Here is a 25,534-nt window from a genome sequence, read left to right as displayed (position 1 = left end):
AATGACAGGAATAATCAAGTCAATATACATTGGTCAGTTAGTTAGACATCAAACTTGCCAGTATATTAACTATAGGCTAAGTAGCCAACTAACGTTAGGATGCTAGCTAACGACATACTGCTGTAATGATACACTATGTGGTTCATAAGGACAGCATAGCTCACAAATTGTCAGCCAGTATAACGTGTAAGGTAGCTTATTTGGAAAGTCATTACTTTATTACATTGTTCAACATTTTATCAACATTTGTCATAATTAGCTAAAGCAATGAATTTGTATCTGCTCACGTTGTACTTCGACTGCATAGTTTGTACATCGTTGTACTTCGAATGCCCATTTCCTGAAGAATTGCATTATGGGCCCTAAAGTACAAATATAGTGTCCACTGCGTGTATACTTCATATTTTGGCGAATTTAGTAGGACATCCGGGAACTTTTGGCATACTAACTATATCCATTCTATGACCAATAAGCATACTATATACTCAGTTCACATCACAAATAGTGTGGTTAGTATTGTTAGTTAAAGCTTGCTCTTAGCTAGCCAGCTGAAGTTCAATGGCTGGCTTGCTAGCTAACATTGAACCTATTTGGTTAACTTTAGCTAGCTATGACAATTGGTTTGTAAAGCTAGTAACGTTAATTTATGGATTGGGATTATATTTCATTTTTTAGCTAGTTAACGTCACATGTCTAAACAAAAGACCTCAAGTTAAAGCTTGCTGTTAGCTAGCTAACATTAGCTGAGGTTAGATGGCTGGCTTGCTAGCTAACATTAACTTACATGTATGAAGTGTGTGTAACGTTAGTGATGTTTTCTCAGAATGCCAGTTAGTTAGGCTAGTTATAGCCTAATCATAATGTTAGCTAGCTAACATTGAACCTATTTGGTTAAAAATCGGTTTGTATTACTAGTTAAAGCTTGGTGTTAGCTAGTCAGCTGACGTTCGATGGCTGGCTAGCTAGCTAATGTTACGTGTATGAACTGTGTGTAGTGATGTTCTCAGAATGCCATTTCGCATCTATTGTATACTAATGCTAAAGTATTTGTATCTGGAATTTGTCTTTCAGCATCAGTAGAACACGCCTGACTCTTCTCCACCAGTCATACAAGGAGAATGGTCTAATGCAGTGTATGATATACCATTTTGTAGCTTTGAGTCTCTACTTTGAGTCTCTACTTTTATCCAATGTAAAAAATATAAATCCGACGTAGTAGGATTCCTAAGTCCTGTACTGGCGCTTTTACTGTTTTATGACTCATTGAATGTTGTAGCAGGATTTTTTATAAGCTTGTCGGATGTCAAAGTGGGATTTCTTAAGTGTCCGGATTAGTGTCCCGCTCCTTGAAAGCTAAAGACTTTAGCTCAGTGAGGCTGTTGCCTGTAATCCATGGGGTCACTGTGGGAGACGACGACCTATCAAACAGGTCGGGATGACGTCGTCGATGCACATATTAATGAAGCCGGTGACTGATGTGGTAAACTCCTCAATGTCCGTGCTAGCAAAACAGTCCTGTAGCTTAGCATCCGTTTCATGGGACCATTTCCGTATTTAGTGCGTCACTGGTACTTCCTGTTTGAGTTTTTGCATTTAAGAAGGAATTAAGAGGATAGTGTTATGGTCAGGTGTTATGCAGCTCTCTGTGTTTTGATAATGAACTGGCATGTGCTGTCAGATCAGTTTTATGCCAAAGTGCATGAAGAAATAATATAAAAAGCCTATTGCTGTAATTTGTTGGACACAGTGATGCTGAACTGTAGATGATGCCCGATACCTAGTGTACACTAGTGTTCAGTACCATACAGATTGTAGTATAATTCAAGCCCTTGGTACCACACACACTCAGAGACTGTGTTCCTGGTTAGCTTGAGGAGAGTATCTTGATTATTTGGGGTGGCTGAGAACATGCCCGCTGGACATGGCTGGCTATGAAGGCTTGCCCCCGCATCCTGCCCTTATCTAGCAGAGATCCAGACCTTTAATCTGTGCTAAGACCTGGGGGAGGTTGGCCTGGCCTCCACTGGGCTGGTTGCTGCTGTGCTCGCCCTTCCCACTCTCCCCTCCCCCCGGCACTCCATTCCAGACCGCCCTCCACCTCCAGCCGTGTCAAATTTGTCTCCACTTTTGTGGATTGGGGTGATCAGACCTTGGTTCCAAATATTGGGGGAAATGCCAGAGCTGAGGATGATGTTAAAACGTTTAAGTATAGGCAATTTGGAATTTGTGGTCTGTATATTTTATCATTTCATTTAGTGATACCATCAACCCCACAGGCCTTTTTGGGTTGGAGGGTTTGTATTTATTCCTGTAGTTCATTCAATGTAATTGAAGAATCCAGTGGGTTCTGGTAGTCTTTAATAGTTGATTCTAAGATTTGTATTTGATCATGTATATTTTTTTGCTGTTTGTTCTTTGTTATAGAGCCAAACGATGAAATGGCCCTGACAGAGGGCTGCCGTACTTCTAGCTCTTAGGAAACGTTGCAGTATTTCGTTTTTTATAAGCATTTTGCTATACCCGCAATAACATCTGCTAAACCTGTATGTGACAAATAAAATTTGATTTGAAGATTTGATTGGAGAAGTGGTTTATCCATGCATCTCCGGATTGGATAGATAACTCTTCGTGTTGTTTGTTTTGAGTTTTCCAATTTTATGGATTCTATGGATTCTTCAGTTACATTGAGCTAATTTCTGACGTGCTGTTCCTTCTTTTGCCGTAGTTTATTTCTGTATTGTTTTAGTGATTAATCATATGTTTTTGATAGGTTTCTCCATTTCTTTCTTAGGTTTTTGCATTTTTCATCAAACCAATTGTCATTGTTTTTAATTTTTTAGATTTGATAGGGAATCTCAGAGTACACAGAGTACACTCAAATACACTGTTTAGGTTTTCTACTGCCAAGTTTACACCTTCACTATTACAGTGAAACCTTTTGTCTAGGAAATTGTCTTGAAGGGATTGAATTTGTTGTTGCCTAATTGTTTTTTGGTATATTTCCACACTATTTTCCTTAATATTATTCAGTTCCTTTGGCTTTGATGCCTCATGATTGAGCATAGCTCTGTTCAAGAAGGGGTGTCAGTGGACTGACTGTGAACGCTCTAAGAGACTCTGGGTTGATGTCAGTGATAAAGTAATCTACAGTACTACTGCCAAGAGATTAGCTATAGGTGTACCTACCATAGGAGTCCCCTCAAAGCCTACTATTGACTATATACATACCCAGTGTCCGACAGAGCTGCAGGAGTTGTGACTAGAGGGCGACCGATTAATCGGAATGGCCAATTAATTAGGGCCGATTTCTAGTTTTCATAACAATCGGAAATCGGTATTTTTGGACACAGATTTGGCCGTTTAAAAAAAATAAAAACATTTTTTTGCATTCTTATTTTCAGTGACGGCCTAGGAACGGTGGGTTAACTGCCTTGTTCAGGGGCAGAAGGACAGATTTTTGCCTTGTCAGCTCGGGGATTCAATCGTGCAACCTTACGGTTAACTGGTCCAACGCTCTAACCACCTGCCTTTCATTGCACTCCACGATGAGCCTGCCTGTTACGCGAATGCAGTAAGAAGCCAAGGTAAGTTGCTAGCTAGCATTAAACTTATCTTATAAAAATAAATCATAATCACTAGTTAACTAAACATTGTTGATGATATTACTAGTTTATCTAGCGTGTCCTGCGTTGTATATAATCGATGCGGTACGCATTCGCGAAAAAGGTACCTAACCATAAACATCAATGCCTTTCTTAAAATCAATACACAAGTATATATTTTTACACCTGCATATTTAGTTAATATTGCCTGCTAACATTAATTTCTATGTGTCACTTCTCTTGCAGCAGAGTCAGGGTATATTCATTAGTTTGGGTCGCCTGGCTCGTTGTGAACTGTGTGAAGACTATTTCTTCCTAACAAAGACAGCCAACTTCACCAAACGGGGGATGATTTAAGAAAAGCGCATTTGCGAAAAAAAGCACAATCGTTGCACTGTACCTAACCATAAACATCAATGCCTTTATTAAAATCAATACACAGAAGTATATATTTTTAAACCTGCATATTTAGCTAAAAGAAATCCAGGTTAGCAGGCAATATTAACCAGGTGAAATGTGTCACTTGTCTTGCGTTCATTGCACGCAGAGTCAGGGTATATGCAACAGTTTGGGCCACCTGGCTCATTGCGAACTAATTTGCCATAATTTTACGTAATTATGACATAACATTGAAGGTTGTGCAATGTAACAGGAATATTTAGACTTATGGATGCCACCCGTTAGATAAAATATGGAACGGTTCCGTATTTCACTGAAAGAATAAATGTTTTGTTTTCGAGATGATAGTTTCCGGATTCGACCATATTAATGACCTAAGGCTCATATTTCTGTGTGTTATTATGTTATAATTAAGTCTATGATTTGATAGAGCAGTCTGACTGAGCGATGGTAGGCACGAGCAGGCTCGTAAGAATTCATTCAAACAGCACTTTCGTGCGTTTTGCCAGTAGCTCTGCTGTTTATGACTTCAAGCCTATCAACTCCCGAGATTAGGCTGGTGTAACCGATGTGAAATGGCTAGCTAGTTAGCGGGGTGTGCGCTAATAGCGTTTCAAACATCACACGCTCTGAGACTTGGAGTAGTTGTTCCCCTTGCTCTGCATGGATAACGCTGCTTCGAGGGTGGCTGTTGTCGATGTGTTCCTCGTTCGAGCCCAGGTAGGAGCGAGGAGAGGGGCGGAAGCTATACTGTTACACTGGCAATACTAAAGTGCCAATAAGAACATCCAATAGTCAAAAGTATATGAAATACAAATGGTATAGAGAGAAATAGTCCTATAATTCCTATAATAACTACAACCTAAAACTTCTTACCTGGGAATATTGAAGACTCATGTTAAAAGGAACCACCAGCTTTCATATGTTCTCATGTTCTGAGCAAGGAACTTAAACGTTAGCTTTCTTACATGGCACATATTGCACTTTTACTTTCTTCTCCAACACTTTGTTTTTGCATTATTTAAACCAAATTGAACACGTTTCATTATTTATTTGAGGCTATATTGATTTTATTGATGTATTATATTAAGTTAAAATAAGTGTTCATTCAGTATTGTTGTAATTGTCATTATTACAAATACATTTTTAAAAATTGTCCGATTTAATCGTTATCGGCTTTTTTTGGTCCTCCAATAATCGGTGTTGGTATCGGCGTTGAAAAATCATAATCGGTCGACCTCTAGTTGTGACCCATTTCTGTTGGTTGTGTTGTCGTAGTTGTGTCTTGGGGGGTATATGGGGGAGGGAATGCTGTCACCTCCAGGTAGGTGTTTGTCCCCCTGTGTGCTGAGGGTGACGGGTTCTTGTTCAGTTCTGGCATTTAGGTCGTCACAGACTAGTACATGTCCCTGAGCCTGGAAATTGTTGATCTCCCCCTCTAGGATGGAGAAGCTGTCATCGTTAAAGTATTGAGATACTTTAGGGGGGATATTGGGGGGATATAGGTAGCACATATGAGGACATTTTTCTCTGTTGAGATAATTTCCTAATGAATTTTTAGCCAGATGTAAAATGTTCCTGTTTTGACTAATTTAATAGAGTGGGTTAGGTCTGCTCTATGCCAAATTAGCATACCCCCTGTCTCTTCCCTGTTTCACACCTGGTAGTTTGGTGGATTGGACTATCAGCTGTCTGTAACCTAGAGGGCAACCAGTGGGTCCGTCTCCTTTATACCATGTTTCTTGTAGGGTGACAATGTCTGTATTTCCAATTTCTTGATGAAGTCTGGGTTCCTGCTCTTCAGGCCAAAGGCAGATGACCTCAGACCTTGTATATTCCAGGATGAATTAGTAAAAGCTTTGTGTTCCATAGTGTCTAGTATTGTTTTTGTGTGTTTTAGGCCCGGACCGTCACAGTAGGTGTGAGCAGAGCATTCGATACATACCTCTTAGGTTGCAGGATGGGGCTTGGGCGGGTGTAATAGTGGGGGTTGGGCCTGTTGCTCTGCTCACGGCCTGGGCATATGTCCTGCTGTCATGTTGAAGTCCTTGCCCCAGGGGCGGGGGGCATGGGGTGGGCAGCATGGGCATAGGTCTGATATGGGGGGAGCTATATAGGGTATGTCTCTCTGTCCTGCTGTTTGAAGTTTCTGTTCTAACGCAACCTGAAGCACCATGTTTTCTTGATGGAATTTTTAACTACAAAACAAAATCTGAGAAGAAAAAGAAGCCTCCTCTTTCTTTATTCCACGGACTGAGACGAGACAAGCACTGCTCTATCTTGGGCTGTATCAGGGTTTTCGTTTGACTATCAATCCCATTGCAAAATAATGATTTGTATTTATTGATTGAAATATCAGTCGATGGAAATACATTTGCCCATCATGCTTATCCTTCTATAGGTTAATTTGCACCCCAAAAAATCATTAAATTGGAGCGTGTGTATTTTCATTCATCGTTAATTGTATTTATCGCACAATCACAGCATACAGACCTTTTTTTATCATTCTGCTGCTTCTACTTCTGAGCTCATTTTGAACAGTTTGATTTTCAGGATTAAAGAGAGCTACTATTTATTTACATTTTTTCTCAAATGGTAATTTAGGCATGCTTCCCATTTGCCATTCAAGTGCATGGGCAATGGTAGGCAGGCTATCATCGCATCACCCGCCACTTTGCAATGAGAGCTGAAGGCCGTATGCATTTTGAAACCATTGTTTGAATCCTGAATGTTTTACTTCACATTGAAGCAAGGTAAGACCTGCCTCAAAGTAGCCTAGGCAAAATCGCACATGGAACCGCTCTCATCGGGTGTGCTGTTTTAGAATGGCGCAAATGTTTGAAAATGATGTTTTATTGGCTGCTTCAATACAGGAGTTGAATGTTTTGTTACGATTAATTACCATAATCTAAATGTGATTTCTGTCATTCTGAGCACCGTGGGTGGACGACCTAATGGGTATATTGGTCCGGTAAATTTCTCAAATGGCCGGTAAATTAAAATCATCCCGGTCACGTTATCCGTCACCTAGTTTTCCTAATGGAAACCCTGGGCTGTATTTATCATATCAACCATCTCAGAGTAGGATTAGGTCCACCCTGTCTATGAAATCGCGTTATTTGTGATCTAAAAGGCAAAACTGATCCTAAGTCAGCACTTGTGCTCTGAGACACTCGGCACATACTGCCCTGATTACCGGCTGTCTTGTAGAAATGGATGAAGATGGAATTCTCACAACTCCATTCATTTCTTTCTCCATAATATCTTGTACTGTTTGTGGGACAGAGCCATGACCAGTCTGGAGCCAGACAAAGTAAGGGCCACAACAGAGGGGCAGTGCATGAGAGAGAGGGGCAGTGCACGTCCAATGCTCCTGGACCACAACATTGGACTTGTCTTGACCGTTCGTAACTGGATTGTCATTACAACCAATTATAGGCCTAAGTTCCCACATGTAAACCAATCAGCGAGACATCAGATCAGCGGTCGGTCAGTGAATTATTTGGGCTACTGGCTGCTCTCTTTGTCTGGCTGTGTCTCAAAAGTAGAGCACTATATAGGGAATAGGGTGCCATTTGGAACATTGCCTATGTCTGTCTGGCTGCAGCATGACCCATTGACCGCTGGATTGTATCCATCTGATGAATCCGGCCTCTTCAGCACATTCCATTCCACACGGATGGATATGTCCGTGAACTGTCCGACCAAAGCAATGCCCTAGCCCTACCGTAACCCTGGTGGACCTGACTGTTAACGTAAACACCAGACCTCACCTTTCACCTCTTGGCCTTACCTGCTAATGCTGGGAAGGCCTGGCTCGGACGGCACAGCCATAATTTACTGGTCTCGCTCTCTTTCTCTCTCTCGCTCTCTGTTTCTCTCGCTATCCTTGTCTCGCTCTCTCTCCTTGTCTCTCTTTCTGAACCCCACCCCCGAAACCCTGTCCGTCCGTCCTCAGCCTATCCCTGACCCCTGAACCATTGTAGATTAGAGTGGCTGGCGTTTTGAAGCCTGCACCAGATAAAGTGTCTTTGTTCATTTGAGGCGTGGGTAAAGACGTCTCTACTGAAAAAGACAGAGAATATGATGCACATATAGAAAGCTCATTAAATACAAGACTAGTATATTGAGGTTAATTGAAACTGTATAGACACGTATTATCACATACAAAGAAATTGATTTCTGCATAATTGTTTTATGTTTAGAGCCACACTGCTCATACTTATGTCATATGGCGCTAGCCTGCCCTGTGTTAATGTTGATCTCCTCCTTGTCTTTGTGCTCAGCCAATCAAAATGCTCTCTACTCCAATAGCAACAACAATGTAGCTGTCTGATATGAGTCCAGGTTGGGAGGAGCAGTCAGAAATCGTCCTATCCCCTCCTCCTCTCACCCGTTCTCCTCTCTCATCATGCTCTCTCGCTCCAGTTAACCCTACTAGTTTGCCACTGGGCCAACCCTGTGTGTCTCTGCTTTTGCTCCCTGCTGTACTTATATCATGATCATCAGTCGCAGCTGTGTTGGGGAGGCCGGCCCTAATACGCTACTATACCACCACCCCCAATGCAAAATACACCACCCCCTTATACACCACTGTACTACTACCCCGTTGGCCTACCATACACTGGGAGAAAGGACAACGGGTCACATGGGTTTACTACACATTCACTACCTTTCTCTTTGTCAATCTCTTCCTCTTTCTATCTTTTCATTTATTTCGTTCTTGCTTGCTCTCTCTCTCTTTCTTTATTTCATCTGTTGTGGAGCTATAATGTGATTGACTCTGGGGCCTCAATAGCGAGGCCCCTCGCCGCAGGGCAGGTCGACATGTGGCTAAAGGGGGGAGGAATGAGGGAGGGATGTTGGCATCATCATTATGCAGATAGGAACGCACATTGAGAGGAGAATCCCTAAACAAGAGAGAGGGAAACAGGAGGAGGAGGAGGAGGGGCCTGAAGAACGGCAGAGGAGGAGAAGGAACAAGAGAGATACATGAGGGAGAGGGGGGGGGCTGGTATTTTTTTGAAGCCGCGAGGAGCAGGGTGCAAAGCAACAAATAGAAGGCAGAGGGGAGAGATGGCAGTTGTAGGATTTTGATCTGGAATTTGTGGTTTAAATACACTCTGACTTTATGACAGGATGTAGCTAGCCTGAGGCTATAGTCTTAAACACCACTCCAGTCCTTCTGTCTGTCTCCTTCCCCACCACTGTACTTCCTGTGGTAGCCCTAGTCTGGGAGGTTATCTGGTGTGTTTTACTGGAGCAGCACACCACCTCTGGAGACTAATAGTGCGTCTCAAACGGGCTCCTTTTGCCCAGGGTCCATAGGGCTCTGGTCAAAAGTAGTGCACTATATAAGGAATAGGGCGCTGTTTGGGACACACTCTAGGAGCATAGGTGCAGCTCCTCCTCCTCAGTTATAACACACCAGCTGCAGTGCCACACTGCTATCAATTCTCATCAGATCAGACCACTGGATACTTAGTGTCTACTCATTTTTCTCACTCTCTTTCGTTTACTCTCGTCATTCTGTCTTTGTTCTCACCCAGTCTTTCCCGTGAGAAGTCATCAGTCTGACTTAAGCCGACAGCAGCCCCACACGCCGGCCTAACGCTGCCTGTGGTTGGTTGCTTGGCTTCACCACGGCTGCATAATACGCTCCCTCCCTTTCTTCCCTCCCTTTCCCTCTTGGGGTTCAACTGTAAACTCTGAGTTGATGGGAGGAACCTCCTGGGTAGCCTGTCAGTGCCAAACACACACACACACACACGCACACCATCCATGCCCCCTTCACGTCTTGGGAGCATTCTAGATATCCTACCGCTGTACTCTCCTCTGTTGACTGAATGCCCGGCCAAATGGCCAAACTCACAGTTGAATTGGAATCAACTATCCAAACAGAGAGGGAATATGTCCAGTTGTATGGACTTAAGATGCTGTGTGGACACTGTATAAATAATCTGCTCTCACACTGAAATACTTCCAGGTTTTGAACAATGTGGGTTTATATCCTTTTTTCCCTATTTTTAAAATGAATGCAAGCATTGGTTCAGCCTAAGTCCTTTGAAAGTTGTTAGATTGGTTAGGTGTAGCAATGTGCGAGTAGCTACCTTTTTATGTCACATTTAGATCCTGGTGTTCTTTTCTGAATCTGACGGGTATCGTGCACACAACTTGGATTGGTATTGAAAGTCGGATAAAAAAAATAATATTAAAATCCTGTCAAAATCATCTGTTTACAATCACGTTCATTTTGAAAAATTCTGCTGTAATCTTTATTTTCAAACAGACATTTATGTGCATATTTGCTTAGATTTTTTTTTTTTTTTTTTTTAAGCTTCATTATACTCATTATACTTCATTATACATACTAGAGTTGATAAAGTAGCTCAGATGAAGTTTATGACCATTCTACACCTTTTATAAAGTAGTCAGAATAATTTACCCGGACTCCCCCTTACTCAACCCTTCCTAGGCTTTTCGATGTTCGACATCCAAAATTACTGTAAACTGCCGACTTTAAAGCCTAATCCCTGGTGTTGTACTGTGAAATATCATTTGTCGATATGGGGCATTGGGGTCTCCGAATGTGGGGCTTTGTAAGTGAGGCTGTTTTAGCCCCACAGCTAGGCTTTACTACTGCTGGTCTAGAGAGAATGGGCAGTGATTAACAGAGGTAATACACACACACACACAGAGGTAACCCCTCTTGATGTGGTGGTAAAGCTCCTGTCTGTCCTGCCCTTGGGCAGCTTTCACGCTCTACTGACTGATCCTTCCAGGAAGTACAGGGGGTACGAGGGAGGAGGGGGGGTACAGGGAGCACCCCGCCGAGCCACAGCGGTATCTAGGCTGCACGATGGACTCAAATCAAAGGGGGCACTTTGTCTGTGCCTGAGGGTAGTGTGCGTGTGGGGGGGATGTTTGTGTGTGTGTGTGTGTGCAGGAAGAACCACAGGATAATAGTCTTCTTGTGGAAGCTTTTAGAAATGTTCATGTCAGTGACAGCCTCTGTCTGTCTTTCATCTCAGGATGTATCCCAAATGGGCCCTGGTCAAATGTAGTGCACCCGTATAGGGATTAGGGTGCCATTTTGGGTGCTGCCTGTATCTCACATCTCAGACTGTTAACCACTTTGTAACGACACCATTAAGAACACTAAGGTTAACCCTCCTGCTAAGAACTTAATAGTTGGGGTCTGGGACCAAAACTATGCCAGGATATTACGTTGGGGCCGGGAGTATCTCGATCAGTATTGTTTTTGTTGTATTGACAAACAAATGTAAACCTCTATGCCAGATGATGGCATGCAATCAGTAGGGTCTGTGGCCAAAACTTTCTGCAATGTTATGTTGGGGAATACTTCTTTAACTGTCGTTGTTGTTGAGAATAGCTCTCGAACTTCACTGTTGTTGTTGTTCTGTTGACAGACTAAGACAGGTCTGGGTCTAGACCTCCGTGCCAGGCTAGATGATGAAGAGCCTCCAGTTCAGAAGCATCGCCCCCAAGGCCCCAGCAGCGGTAGTTCCCTCCCCGACCGCCGTCCTGTCCTGCCAGCAACCCTCTGCCCTCCCAGAGGCAGCCTCTACAGCCGTCAGCCCTAAATCCATCCTGGTCCCGGCCCAGAACTATGCCCTGATGCAGGTGGCAGGACAGGAGGGCACCTTCTCTCTAGTGGCCCTGCCGCCCTCCGTATCCCCTCAATCTCCACAGCAACAACAGCCGCAGCAACAGACAATCCAGAAGAACCTGAAGCTGCCCATCCCCAGGTACCAGCCAATGAGGGCCAAGAGCACCCCGGAGAAGGTCAAATTAGCCACACCCACTGCCGTGACAACCCGGCCACAAAGGTCAATAGCGGCGGTAAAAAAGAAGTTGTCATCGCCGGAACCCAAGGAGGAGCCATCAAAACAGGTCATACTGATCGACTCCACAGCCTCCTCTGAGATCTCAGCCCTCACAGCCTTGCTCCCGGACAACGCTGTGCTCTACTCTGGATCTCCAATGGAGCAAGTAGCAGTGGTGGACACCACCATCAACCACATGTCTACTCCTGCCCACGGCCCGGGCCCCGTCACCAGCATGCTGCAGAACCTCCAATACCCATCTGGTGGTTTTACTAAAAGCTCCCCAGTCAAACTGCCACAGGAAGAGAGCAACATTAAGGTTGGCATTAGGCCATGCCAACCCAAGCCTGTAGCCCAACAGCCCCATCCACAGCCAGCTAGTAGCAGCATCACTGTCCTCTCTCCAGCCATCTTCAGCAAAGCTGTCCAGATTATTCCCTCCCCACCCAAAGGCAAGTTGCCCATCCTGCCCTACTCAAACATAAAAAGCAACCTCATACCAGCCACCAAACTCAACCTGAACGCCATGAGTCCCAAGAAGGCTTTCCCCAGCCAGCCTGGCTTGCCCGGCCTTACCTCGTATCCCTCTGATCCCCAGTCCAAGACCCCAGAGACTGCCGAGGCCCTCTGTCAGAACCACATGCCAAAATCCCTGCTGCAGTGCCAACCTCGGGCCAAGACCACAGGCACCCTGTCGCTGCTGGGAACGCTTCAGATGCAGAAACCACCGGGCAAGAAGAGGGGGAGGAAGAGGAAGACAATGGAGGATATTCTGGCCTTTGAGGCAAGGAAGAAGAGATCCTTGTCGTTCTTTCGGAGGAGGGTTCCAGAGAAGCCTTCTCCTTCGGCTGTCATCTCGCAGCAGAGGGAGGTGGACATCTCTAAGAAGTACCGCAGCATCAGACCCAAGCCTCACCACATGCTGCTGATGGAGACAGTTCCCCAGCTGGTCAGCCTGCCCTCCCTCACCTCCTCTGACAGCCTGGAACCAGAGCTCCTCGTAGGGCACCAACTCTCTGCCAAGGTCCTGGAGCCTGGTCCTCGCCAGCCCCAGTCAGCCTCTACCACGCTTCACCTGAGAGGGGGTAGTTCCTCTCAAAGGGTCTACCTGGGCAGTAGCCGGCCCCTCCACCACTGCCCCACCTGCAGCCGCTGCTTCCAGTTCAAACACCACTTGCAGAGCCATATGAACAGCCACACCAACAGTAGGCCTTACGTCTGTCCAGTGTGTCGTAAGGCCTATGCCCATTCCGGCTCGCTCAGCACTCACATGAAGCTGCACCACTCAGAGGGCCGACCACGCCGGACGCTTCGCTGTGAGTTCTGTGAGAAGGCGTTTGGTTACGTGGGCGTGTACTTCAGCCATCTGAGGGAGGTGCATAAGGTTATCCTGACTGTGGAGCCATCCATCAGCCAACATGAAGACGACGTGCCTGTGGAGGGGTGACTACCTACATTTTCAGAATTATAAATAGTACTTACTTACTGATATACTTGTCTCATCAATAGGACTCTTGACTTTTGGTCACTGTGAGTTTGATACATTTCTTTGAATATTGTTAGCTTCTCACCAATTTTCATAAAACACCACAGTTCTTCCTTCCATCATGTCTGTCTCCATCTTGTATGTGTCTCCAGGGCGATGTCTCCAGACCAGGGGGACGAGCAGGGCCAGGAGGAGCGTGAGGACCCGGTGGAGCTCCAGATCAAGTGTGGCCGCTGTCAGGCCATCACCCCCACCTTCGCCGACATGAAGCTGCACCTGCTCTACGTGCACGGGGAGGAGGTGCAGGTGCGCCTGCGGGACGGGGCTGGCGGGCTGGGAGGGGCACTCCAGGGGGGCCGGGAGGCCGAGGACGAGCTGGTGAAACACGCCGCCCACTACTGGCGCCAGCTCAATGAGAAGAGGAACCTAGTCCGCTGTGGGAGCTGTGACGAAGAGTTCTTCTCCTTCTCCAAGCTGAAGCGTCATATCCTCTCCCACCACCAGGGGGGGGCAGAGGACGATGGGAATGGAGACAGAGGGGGGGAGCCGACTGGCTGCTCAGCCCGGGGAGGGAGAGGGGTCCTCGGGCAGGGCTCAGTGTTTAACTGTGTGCTGTGCAGCCAGGTCCTGGACAGTAAGGAGGAGGTGATGGAGCACTGGACGGTCCACCACCACTGTGAGGACACCCAGGTACTCTGGGAGGCCCTCAGCTCCTACTCAGGGGACAGGGAGATGGACTTGCCCTCTCACAGCACACATTAACATGGCGCTGGACACGTTTCAGGTTGTTTCTGTTGCAGTCACGTTGCACATCTCAGAAGATTGACTTTACTGATTCTTTTTAGCTTCTAATGAAGCGACGGTTCCAAACAGTGCATCAGAAGATTGCTATACCATATTAACATGGTGTCCGATGTTAAACATCTCTCCAGGCATTGTGAGAGCTAATAATCGGGTCAGCCTGACTGCAATAAAGACAACCTGGAGCGCACCGCACTCACTGTCTGTGTCTGTCTGAGCCCATCCTGCACAGTGGGCTGCTCTCAAACACACGCAGTTATTCCCTTTATACACTATCAAGCTGACCCCAACCATACAGTGGGGACATTTTATTTTCAAATGGTCCTTTGCACCACAGTTCCAGCAACTATGGAATGGTGGATGCCTAGCCTCTAACCAGGCCAGTGCAGTACAGTGCAGCTCGGCTCAGTAGTGTGTAAATGGTATTAGGACGTACAGAGGTCAGTTATAGCACAGGTTAGTTTGTTTGAGATTCCACTTGATAGATTAGTAATTATTATATGGTATTTTATGGACTGCACTGTTTTTTGTTAGTTCTGATTTTGTGTTTAGGTTTTTTGATTTTGGTGTGTTTTAATATTTTGTTTAATAAAATGGAAAGGATAGTTTTTTTTTTTTTGTATTGCGTATTTAGATACATTATTGGCCACAGAGGCAGTGAAACGGTTTGTTAAATGACGTGAGTAAGCATAATAGCCTAGCGGTAGTAATAAGGGCACACTGTACCTGAGTCTGTCTTTTGGCCTTGAAGTACTTTTTGTTTGAAAACTAATTATAGACCTTTTGTGTCAAACTCATTCAATGTTGTGCCTTGTGTCTGCAGGTTTTTTCCTTCAATTAAGCCCTAATTAGTGACTTTAATTAATCAAGTACACGGGAGGAGCGAAAACCCGCAGCCACTCGGCCCTCAGTGAAATGAGTACGGTACATGGTATATGAGTACGGTACATGGTATATGTCTAGCTATTTTGACCTAGAGGAAAACCTTCTCAGTACACCAGCACCTGACTGAAACATCTGAGGCCTTCTGAAAATAGATTGAGAATCTTATTTCTGGCTAATAATCAATAAAGGACTCATAAACAGATGATATATTATTATATATATTTGTTTGTGTACTCTGTGGTAATGTAAAGGGTGATTGATATACTACTGACAAAACTAGCTCAATTTGTTACTATTACATTATAAAGACTTTACATAAATGTTGAACTAATGCTGCCAACTATTATTCAGTATAAACCCGTGGAATTGGTGCACTTGAGGTCTGTGTTCAAGAGAAAAATGCAACTGTCGGTATGACTTCAAAAATTTAACATTTTTATAGTGCTTTCAGAAAGTGTTCATATCCCTTGACTTATTCCACATTTTGTTGTTTCAACCTGAATTCAAAATGGATTAAATATATGTTTAATCTTACCCATTTAAACACAATACCCCACAATGACAAAGTGAAAACATGTTTAGACATTTTTGTAAATTTATTGAAAATGAAATAAACATTTGTAAAAACAATAAAATATATATATATATGAAAAATAAAACACTAATACATAAGTATTCACACCCCTTAGTCAATACACGTTAGGATCATCAAAAAGGAGGACCAAGGCACTCTTCATATAATTAATTAAAATGCCTTTATTAGTATGGCATGTTCAATAGAAACAAAGTTTTTTTTTTTTTTTTTTTTTTTTTTTTACGACGCATTTCGGCTGCATGGCCTTTGTCAGGGAGTACCAAAAAAAGGAATACAATGTCCTCTTTTGAACAGCTTTTCCAATTAGCTCTAATTGGAAGAGGGAGTGGTTACAAAATTGGTTGGACACACCTAGTAAGCAATACTATACACATTAAAAGGTGAAATACTGTAGCTATGTTATCATAAAAATACAACTCCAAGCTAGAAGTATCAGAACACTAAAAGGTAACCTTAAATATGACTGGGAGAAATGTCAAGAATAAGAAAGCAATATATTCCATAGTACACTAGAACACAGCAAAACATGAACAACAACAGTCTAAACATAGCTGAGGGCAATTGAGCAAAATGTCCACTAGATGACAGCAAATGGACCTATCACGACCCTACAGGAAGGGTGAGAAATCCATATTTTCATTTAAACCATGGTATTTAGTGGCCTGTAGTTTGTAAATCCAAAAACTTTCCCTTTGGTTTAACTGTTTAAAACTGTCCCCTTTTCTAATAGAGGCCGGAATATGATCAATACCCATAGCTTGTAGGGAGGCAGGGTTGCCATGGTGTAGGGACTTGTAGTGCCTTGCCATGGGGTAGTCTTCATTGCCTACCCGTATGGCGTACTTGTGTTCCGCTAAGCGGTCTTGAAGGCGTCTCTTTGTCCGTCCAATGTAGAACACCTTGCACTGTGGACATTCCAATCTATAGATGACATGAGTGGTTTTGCAGTTAATGAAATGCTTGACGTAATACTCCATTTTGGAAGCTGTGTCAACAAAATACTTCTTCTGTGCAATATTTCTGCAATGGTTGCAATCTTTACATTTAAAAGAGCCCTTGGGTTTGTGGTCAAGCCAAGTTTTTTGAGAGTCACCCAGAAGATAACTTTGGACTAATTTGTCATTTAGGGTAGGACATCTCTTAAAGCTTATGACTGGTGGCTCAGGAAAGACTTGGCGTAGTAGCGTATCACTTTGGATGATTCCACAATTATTTTTAATGATTCTTTTAACGTTTTCTGCTTCAGTGCTGTATTTTGTAACAAAATACAAATACAAATATACATGTTAGGATCACCTTTGGCAGCGATTACAGCTGTTAATTTTTCTGGGTAAGACTAAGAGCTTTGCACACCGGGATTGTACAATATGTGCCAATTATTCTTTGCAAAATTCTTAAAACTCTGTCAAGTTGGTTGTTGATCATTGCTAGATAACCATTTTCAAGCCGTGCCATAGATTTTCAAGCAGATTTAAGTTAAAAAAAAGTGCATTTATCTCCCAGTGATAAAGCAGGCTGAACCAGGTGTTCCGCTAATATTTTGCATGTGCTTACCTCCATTCAATGTTCATTTTAATTTAACTCCCCACTCCTTAATGACTTACAAGCATACCCGTAACATGATGCAGCCACCACTATGCTTGAACATATGGAGAGTGGTACTCAGTAATGTGTTGTATTGGATTTGCCCCATACATATCACTTTGTATTCAGGACAAAAAGTGAATTGGTTTGCCACATTTTTTGCACTATTACGTTTGTGCCTTGTTGCAAACAGGATGCATGTTTTTGAATATTCTGTACAGGCTTACTTCTTTTTACTCTGTCAATTAGGTTAGTATTGTGAAGTAACTTTGGGGCTCCCGAGTAGCGCAGCGTTCTAATGCACTGAATCTCAATACAGACCCTGGTTCGATTCCAGACTGTATCACAACCGGCCGTGATTGGAAGTCCCATAGGGCAGTGCACAATTGGCCCAGTGTCGTTAGGGTTTGGCCGGGGTAGGCCATCCTTGCAGACTCTGGGGCCTTTCAGAACAGGTGTGAGTATATATACTGAGATCATGTGACAGATCATGTGACACTTAAATAAAGTCCACCTGTGTGCAATTTAACTAATTATGTGACTTCTGTAGGTAATTGGTTGCACCAGATCTTATTTAGGGGCTTCATAGCAAAGGGGGTGAATACATACAGTTGAAGTCAGAAGTTTACATACATCTTAGCCAAATACATTTAAACTCAGTTTTTCACAATTCCTGACATTTAATCCTAGTAAAAATTCCCTGTCTTAGGTCAGTTAGGATCACCACTTTATTTTAAGAATGTGAAATCTCAGAATAATAGTAGAGTGGTTTATTTCATCACATTCCCAGTGGGTCAGAAGTTTACATACACTCAATTAGTATTTGGTAGCATTGCCTTTAAACTGTTTAACTTGAGTCAAACGTTCCACAACCTTACCACAATAAATTGGGTGAATTTTGGCCCATTCCTCCTGACAGCTGGTGTAACTGAGTCAGGTTTGTAGGCCTCCTTGCTCGCACACGATTTTTCAGTTCTTCCCTCAAAATGTATATGGAATTGAGGTCAGGGCTTTGTGATGGCCACTCCAATACCTTGACTTTGTTGTCCTTAAGCCATTTTGCCACAACTTTGGAAGTATGCTTGGGGTCATTGTCCATTTGGAAGACCCATTTGCAAACAAGCTTTAACTTCCTGACCGATGTCTTAAGATGTTGCTTCAATATATCCACATAATTTTCATTCCTCATGATGCCATGAAGTGCACCAGACCCTCCTGCAGCAAAGCACCCCCACAACATGATGCTGCCACCCCCGTGCTTCACAGTTGGGATGGTGTTCTTTGGCTTGCAAGCCTCCCCCTTTTTCCTCCAAACATAACAATGGTCATTATGGCCAAACAGTTCTATTTGTGTTTCATCAGACCAGAGGTCAATTCTCCAAAAAGTATGATCTTTGTCCCCATGTGCAGTTGCAAAATATAGTATGTCTTTTTTATGGCAGTGTTGGAGCAGTGGCTTCTTCCTTGCTGAGCGGTCTTTCAGGTTATGCCGATATAGATACTTTTGTACCTGTTTCCTCCAGCATCTTCACCTGGTCCTTTGCTGCTGTTCTGGGATTGATTTGAACTTTTCGCACCAAAGTATATTTATTTATTTTTTTATTTTATTTATTTATTTCACCTTTATTTAACCAGGTAGGCAAATTGAGAACACGTTCTCATTTACAATTGCGACCTGGCCAAGATAAAGCAAAGCAGTTCGACACATACAACAACACATAGTTACACATGGAGTAAAACAAACATACAGTCAATAATACAGTGAAAATAAGTCTATATACAATATGAGCAAGTGAGGTGAGATAAGGGAGGTGAAGGCAAACAAAATATATATATAAATAAAATAAAATAAAATATATATATAAAAAGGCCATGGTGGCGAAGTAAATGCAATATAGCAAGTAAAAAAAATAAACTTGAATGTTTTGTGTATTCATCTCTAGGAGACAGAGCGTGTCTCCTTCCTGAGCGATATAACGGCTGCATGGTCCCATGGTGTTTATACTTGCGTACTATTGTTTGTACAGATGAACGTTGTACCTCCAGGCGTTTGAAAATTTCTCCCAAGGTTGAACCAGACTTGTGGAGGTCTACAATTTTTCTGAGGTCTTGGCTGATTTCTTTAGATTTTCTCATGATGTCAAGCAAAGCACTGAGTTTGAATGGTAGGCCTTGAAATACATCTACAGGTACACCTCCAATTGGCTCAAATTATGTCAATTAGCCTATTAGAAGCTTCTAAAGCCATGACATCATTTTCTGCAATTTTCCAAGCTGTTTAAAGGCACAGTCAACTTAGTGTATGTAAACTTCTGACCCACTGGAATTGTGATACAGTGAAATGATCTGTAAACAATTGTTGTAAAAATTACTTGTGTTATGCACAAAGTAGATGTTAACAAACTATAGTTTTGGCAAGTCGGTTAGGACAAGACATTTTTGGAGTGGTTGAAAAACGAATTTTAATGACTCCAACCTAAGTGTATGTAAACTTCCGACTTCAACTGACTGTATGCACGTACCATTTTTCCGTTTTTTTTAATTATTTATTAATTTATATTTTTTTTCATTTCACTTCACCAATTTGGACTATTTTGTGTATGTCCATGTCATGAAATCCAAATAAAAATCCATTTTAATTACAGGTTGTAATGAAACAAAATAGGAAAAATGCTCTAGGGGGGTCAATACTTTTGCAAGGCACTGTAACTAACTTGCGTAGTTTAATAAAGGTTAAATAAAATAATAAATAACTACAATGGTGTTGATCCATCCTCAGTTTTCCCATATCACCAGCCATTAAACTCCGTAAATGTTTTAATGTCACCATTGGCCCTGAGCGGTTTCCTACCGCTACACCCGTCCAAAGTGTAATTAATGCACTTTATGGTAATTAATACACACCATCCGAAGTGTAATGTCCAAACGGATATTCGATGAATGCTTTCAAAAATTATGTTAAACACTATTATTGCAAACAGAGTCCATGCAACTTATTATGTGACTTGTTAAGCACATTTGTACTCCTGAACTTATTTTGGCTTGCCATAACAAAGGAGTTGTATACTTATTGACTCGTGACATTTCCACTTTTCATTTTGAATTAATTTCAAAACATAATTCCACTTTGACATTATGGGGTATCGTGTGTAAGCCACTGACAAAACATCTCAATTTTAAATGCAGGCTGTAACTCAACAAAATGTGTAAAAAGTCAAGGGGTGTGAATACTAGACTGAAGTAAACTTTTATGTACATTCTCTTAATGCTATGATTGGTCATTGGAAACTGAGCGGAAAAGCCTGTTTTGTCTTCTGTTTGCTTCTTACGATGGGGGATGTTCAATGTTGTGTTTCTTGGTTGGGAGATTGACTTGTAAGGGGTGGTAGATGTGGTTTAAACATTTGTCAGACTGTGTAACCTTTTTCGTATGAAAAAAAATCACATGGTAAGTGAATGTACCTTGAATGTTTTAAAACCCTACCAAATTCTATATATACATATTGAATATAGACTTCTATAGTTAGATTATATATATATATATGTATAGCTATGTATAGATATTGAGAATATATATTTGCATAGAATATATAGTGAATATGCTGCTTTGTTCTAATGGAGGAAACTAACTAGAAAGGAATTTGTTTATTATCGTCAAACCGGCAACTTATGCTGAGCATAGCTCTCCTTGCTTGTGTCTGGCACAGTGTCTTGCAGCACAAACAAATCAATGGTGTGAAAGTAATCACATAGCTAATATGTCTGTTTCACAAAATGTGTGATGATATCTAACAAGATATAAAAAATAAATGCATATTTATTTCCAGTAACAGTATGTTTATCCTGCTCAGGTAACTGTAGAACCAACCCTGTTGTACGTAACAATAAAGTTGGAGGATGAATCCATGCTTATGTTAGGTTTTCTATTTATTTTCCTTTTATGACTTTCATGCACACACACACACAGCGTTGGATTGACTGTGTGCATGCATTAGTGGGGATGCTTGGAAAGGGATTCATTGAGTGACACCGTGTGCAGTCAGCACTGAACATTAAGGTGTTTGGGGTCTGGGTCGGAGGAGTGTGTGTGTGTGTGTGTGGACCACGTTAACTAGGGTTGCCAGAGGGGTTATCAAGCACCTACATTATGCCTCAATACCTATCTGACAGAGGGCATCTTTGTACTGCAACCTCATCCAATCTCCCCATGATTGAATGAGTGTTTGTTGGGGGGGGGGGGGATCTATACTCTTGTTTTGCCCACACAGATACACACCATCTAACTACGAAGAATCAAGTTGCTTCTTGCTACATCTCACAATCATGGAGCCTTTTTCCAGAAGACTTCCTATTGAGGTTGAGATGAGGAAGAGTAGGATGTCGTGTGCATGAATGAGATGTGAATCAAAACAATAATCATAGGCCTCCTGATGGATTCATATTTAATGGATGGGAATGATCAAACATCAGTGAAGTTTCTCTCTGTCTACCTCTCCTGCTCTCTTTACTATTCTCCACTTTCGAAGACGAGCCAGGTGGAACTGCGATGGAAACTGTTGTGTTTACATTGCAATGGATGGATCGCTTAGTTCTAGGAACCAACACTGACTTCCTCCAGAGCTGGTTTCTTCTTGGTTCTTCTAATGGAGAAAGGACATTACTCTCTCCATGAACTCGCGTGATACCTTCTCCATTAGTGCTTTCGTCACTGCCGTGTGGAATGTGGGCCCTCGGCTCTAATTGTTTTAGAGGAACATGTCCTAGGTTCAAGGGTCAGAGGTGAACTCTGGTGTGATTTCAGGTGCTCGGGCCAAACCTGACAACAATAATTCCACAGAGACCAAAGGCCTAGATTCAATCAGATCAAGCATTAACCTATCAGCCTAATCGAGGTATAGATTTAATCTCACATTCCAATGTTCAAAGTTGTAAAGAAGGCTGCATGGGATTTCTCTTCTTTTTTTTTTTACCCCCAATTTCGTGATATCCAATTGGTAGTTACAATCTTGTCTCATCGCTGCAACACCCCCAACGGTTCGAGAGTCATGTGTCCTGCAAAACATGACCTGCCAAGCCACGCTGCTTCTTAACACTCTGCTTGCTTAACCCGGAAGCTATCCACACCAATGTGTCAGAAGAAACACCATCCAACTGACGACCGAAGTCAGCTAGCAGGCACTCGAGCATGGTGGGCCAAGGAAATCCCCCCCCGGTCAAACCCTAACTTGGACGGCGCTGAGCCAATTGTGCGCTGCCCCATCGGGGTCACGGCCGGCTGTGGCACGGCTTGGGATCGAACCCTAGGCTCTAGTGGTGCCTCAGCATTGCCTTAGACCACTGCTCCACTCAGGAGGCCCATGAGATATCTCTTAATGTGACTTTGTGCAGCCAATGGCAATGTCCACTTTAGGTATAATGCCAGGAGCCGCTTGCGAATTTGACAGCTCTAACGCAGTTCCACCTCCGAGACCGCCAATACAACCGATGCGGATGTCAACTAAAGCAGATCTGATTGAATAGAACCCCAAGGTCCAACACATACACAATACAAAACATCCACGTTCACATCAACCCAAGTTTGAAACAGCATTGCAGATTTACTGGGAAACACTGTCAGTGGTGCAGCTCAAAATGCTATCAACCCCCAATCTACAGACTGTCGCTATCGCCTTGGTGAGAGCAGATAAGAAGGAAAGCTCTATAACACTGTTGGATGCATATTTCTCTTTAATCAGAGGTAACATGTACCACAGCTGTCACACTGACTACCTCGTGTCTCCCACCTCACAGGAGAGCATCCTCTCATGGGGGAGATCGGTAGGGGGTATGATCAAAGACATAACCCCCCCCCCCCACACACACACACACACACATTCCTAACGGGATAAGTCAGATAGAGTTTACACACACACACAACTAGAGGTACTGGGGTATGCCTGTTCTTGCTACAATGCCTCAAAGCACCCCTTTCAGAAAAGAGAACATGGACTCAAGAGTGTTCAGAAAGTAATGTTGCTCTCTGTAAGTGCCCTATTTTGATGTCTCTCAAATGTAGGACCAACCGGTAAGGAGTTGGTCTCAGTAGTAAGCTTGGTTAAAAATCGAGGAGTGGTAATGTGACTCCCTAAACACTACCCAGGGGGTCCTGGTCTAGCAAAGCTGACCTCACTAGGGGAGCAGAGGTACAGATTTATGGGCTAGTAAAATGTGACCCGTACTGACCACAGATGTCCTGGCCAACACTAAGGTAGAGGGGTGAAACCTGAGGAAAACACCCAACACTTGAACTGGACAAGCCATCTGTCAACTATTCCTTTTACGCTCTCTCGGCTCAAGATCACGATTGATATAATGGTGGATTATTGCTCTCACATTTGTCTCAAAACGTAATATCCGTGACACACCCATGTGGACGAGCAATGGGTTGGATTTTGGACTGTCTCTGTCATAATCAAAGCAGGTCTTTGGTTTCTTGAAAAGATGTTGCATAACTGTACGTGTACCTCATACACTTTGTAAAACAGAGAGCACATACATTTACGAAGCCCACTGAGGGGTACAATTTTCCCTCTGCTCTCCTCCACTGCTCTACCCTGCTCTGGACTGCTCTGCTCCCGCTTGGTCTTGTCATGTTTCAAAGCTGTCCGGCTCGCTCCTCTCCACACCCTCCCATATTAACCAGCTAATGAGCAGCAGGAGAGACCAGGTAAATAATAGATGACGGCTGAAAGGCTGGAGAGAGCGAGAGCAATGGAAAGGCTGGATGGAGAGACAGATGGATAGAGGGATGGGGAGAGAAAGAGAGACAGAGAGCGAGATGTGAGAGAAGGATGTGTGAGAGAGGCTGGTGAGAAAGATGGAGAGAGAAATCAATCTACCCAGTGTCTAAATGGAGAAAGAGAGAGATGAACACTGGAGGTACATTTAGACCAGTACAGTAGATACTAGTCCTCATCCTGTAATGGGGGGACACATTACCCCCTATTGATGGATTGGATGTAAATGAATGAACAGCAAGTGCACGCACACACACTGCCTATTCCATGTCACCAAAATAGGAATCCACAAAACCACTAAGGGAAGCTCAGTGTACTCTGATCCAGATGGTTGAACTCCTAGTGCAACATAAATAAACACACACAGTCAGTGTAGGCGCCGTTCACCCCAGAGGGACTTCAACCATCTGCTCAGGGTCCTCAGAGTGAGACACATAACTCAATCCTAGCCCTGATCTGGCACTCACTTCACAGAGGGACTACAACGAGGCTACACAATGGACTACACAGGGGCTACACAATGGACTACACGAGATTACACAGCAGCTACACAAGGTGCTACACAGGAAAAGTTTATATCTCTGTCCAGCGCCATTCCTCCCTCCCTAGCTGCCCCATCCCTTTTCAGTCTCTCGACCACCATTTGTCCGGCTGTATTGAAAGCAGAGGTGACAGAGAGCATGTTTCCCAAGTCAGAGTCAAAACCGCTCAGGGATAACAGGATGCTACAGAGATAACAGGATGCTAATGTTTCTCTGCCTTTGGGGAATAATGTATGCCTGAGTGGTAACCTACATTTACAGCGCAATCTTACAAATAAGGTTAATGAAATGAGCCTGCAGGAGGATGAATGGACACACACGCACGCACGCACGCACGCACGCACGCACGCACGCACGCACGCACGCACGCACGCACGCACGCACGCACGCACGCACGCACGCACGCACGCACGCACGCACGCACGCACGCACGCACGCACGCACACACACACACACACACACACACACACACACACACACACACACACACACACACACACACACACACACACACACACACACACACAGTCTTGTACAGCTAACCTTGTGGGGACATACAGTTCAGTCCCACTCAAAATCCTATTTTCCCTAACCCCTAACCCTAAACCTAACCCTAATCCTAACCCGTACTCTTACCCTTACCCTAACCCTAACCCAAAAACCTAAACTTTATCCTAAACCTAACCCTAGCTCCTAACCCTAACCCTAGCTCCTAACCTTAATATTTAACTTAATTCTAACCCTAACACTAATTCTAACCTTAACCCTAAACACCCTAGAAATAGCATTTGACCTTGTGGGGACTAACAAAATGTCCCCAGCTGGTCAACTTTTTGTTCGTTTACTATTCTTGTAGGGACTTCTGGTCCCCACAAGAATAGTTAAACACGTCCACAAACACACACACACACACACATCTGAATAGGTAATATATTTATTAAGGTAGCTACTGTATGGTTGGAGGGGTGTCCCTCTGCCCATCTTTACAATGAATTCAGAAAGTATTCAGACCCCTTG

At 43.4% G+C, this 25,534-nt stretch overlaps 1 protein-coding gene across 2 annotated transcripts in view; it reads left to right on the top strand.

Moving 5' to 3' along the window:
- The window catches only part of LOC129859464 (zinc finger protein 438-like), a 104,041-nt gene extending 82,935 nt beyond the window's left edge, over positions 1-21,106 (top strand). Inside the window, exons 3-5 of one of the 2 annotated variants that reach the window (XM_055929287.1) lie at positions 3,402-3,584; positions 11,432-13,291; positions 13,487-21,106. In XM_055929287.1, the coding sequence (XP_055785262.1) occupies positions 11,472-13,291; positions 13,487-14,096 (2,430 nt within the window). In that variant the 5' untranslated portion in view covers positions 3,402-3,584; positions 11,432-11,471 and the 3' untranslated portion in view covers positions 14,097-21,106. The remainder of the gene's footprint in view (positions 1-3,401; positions 3,585-11,431; positions 13,292-13,486) is intronic. The other variant, XM_055929286.1, reaches the window with a different exon arrangement.
- The last annotated feature ends 4,428 nt before the right edge of the window (positions 21,107-25,534 follow it).

This window comes from Salvelinus fontinalis, chromosome 7, assembly GCF_029448725.1.
Source record: "Salvelinus fontinalis isolate EN_2023a chromosome 7, ASM2944872v1, whole genome shotgun sequence".
NCBI lineage: Eukaryota > Metazoa > Chordata > Actinopteri > Salmoniformes > Salmonidae > Salvelinus > Salvelinus fontinalis.
This window is presented reverse-complemented; position numbering and strand designations above follow the sequence as displayed.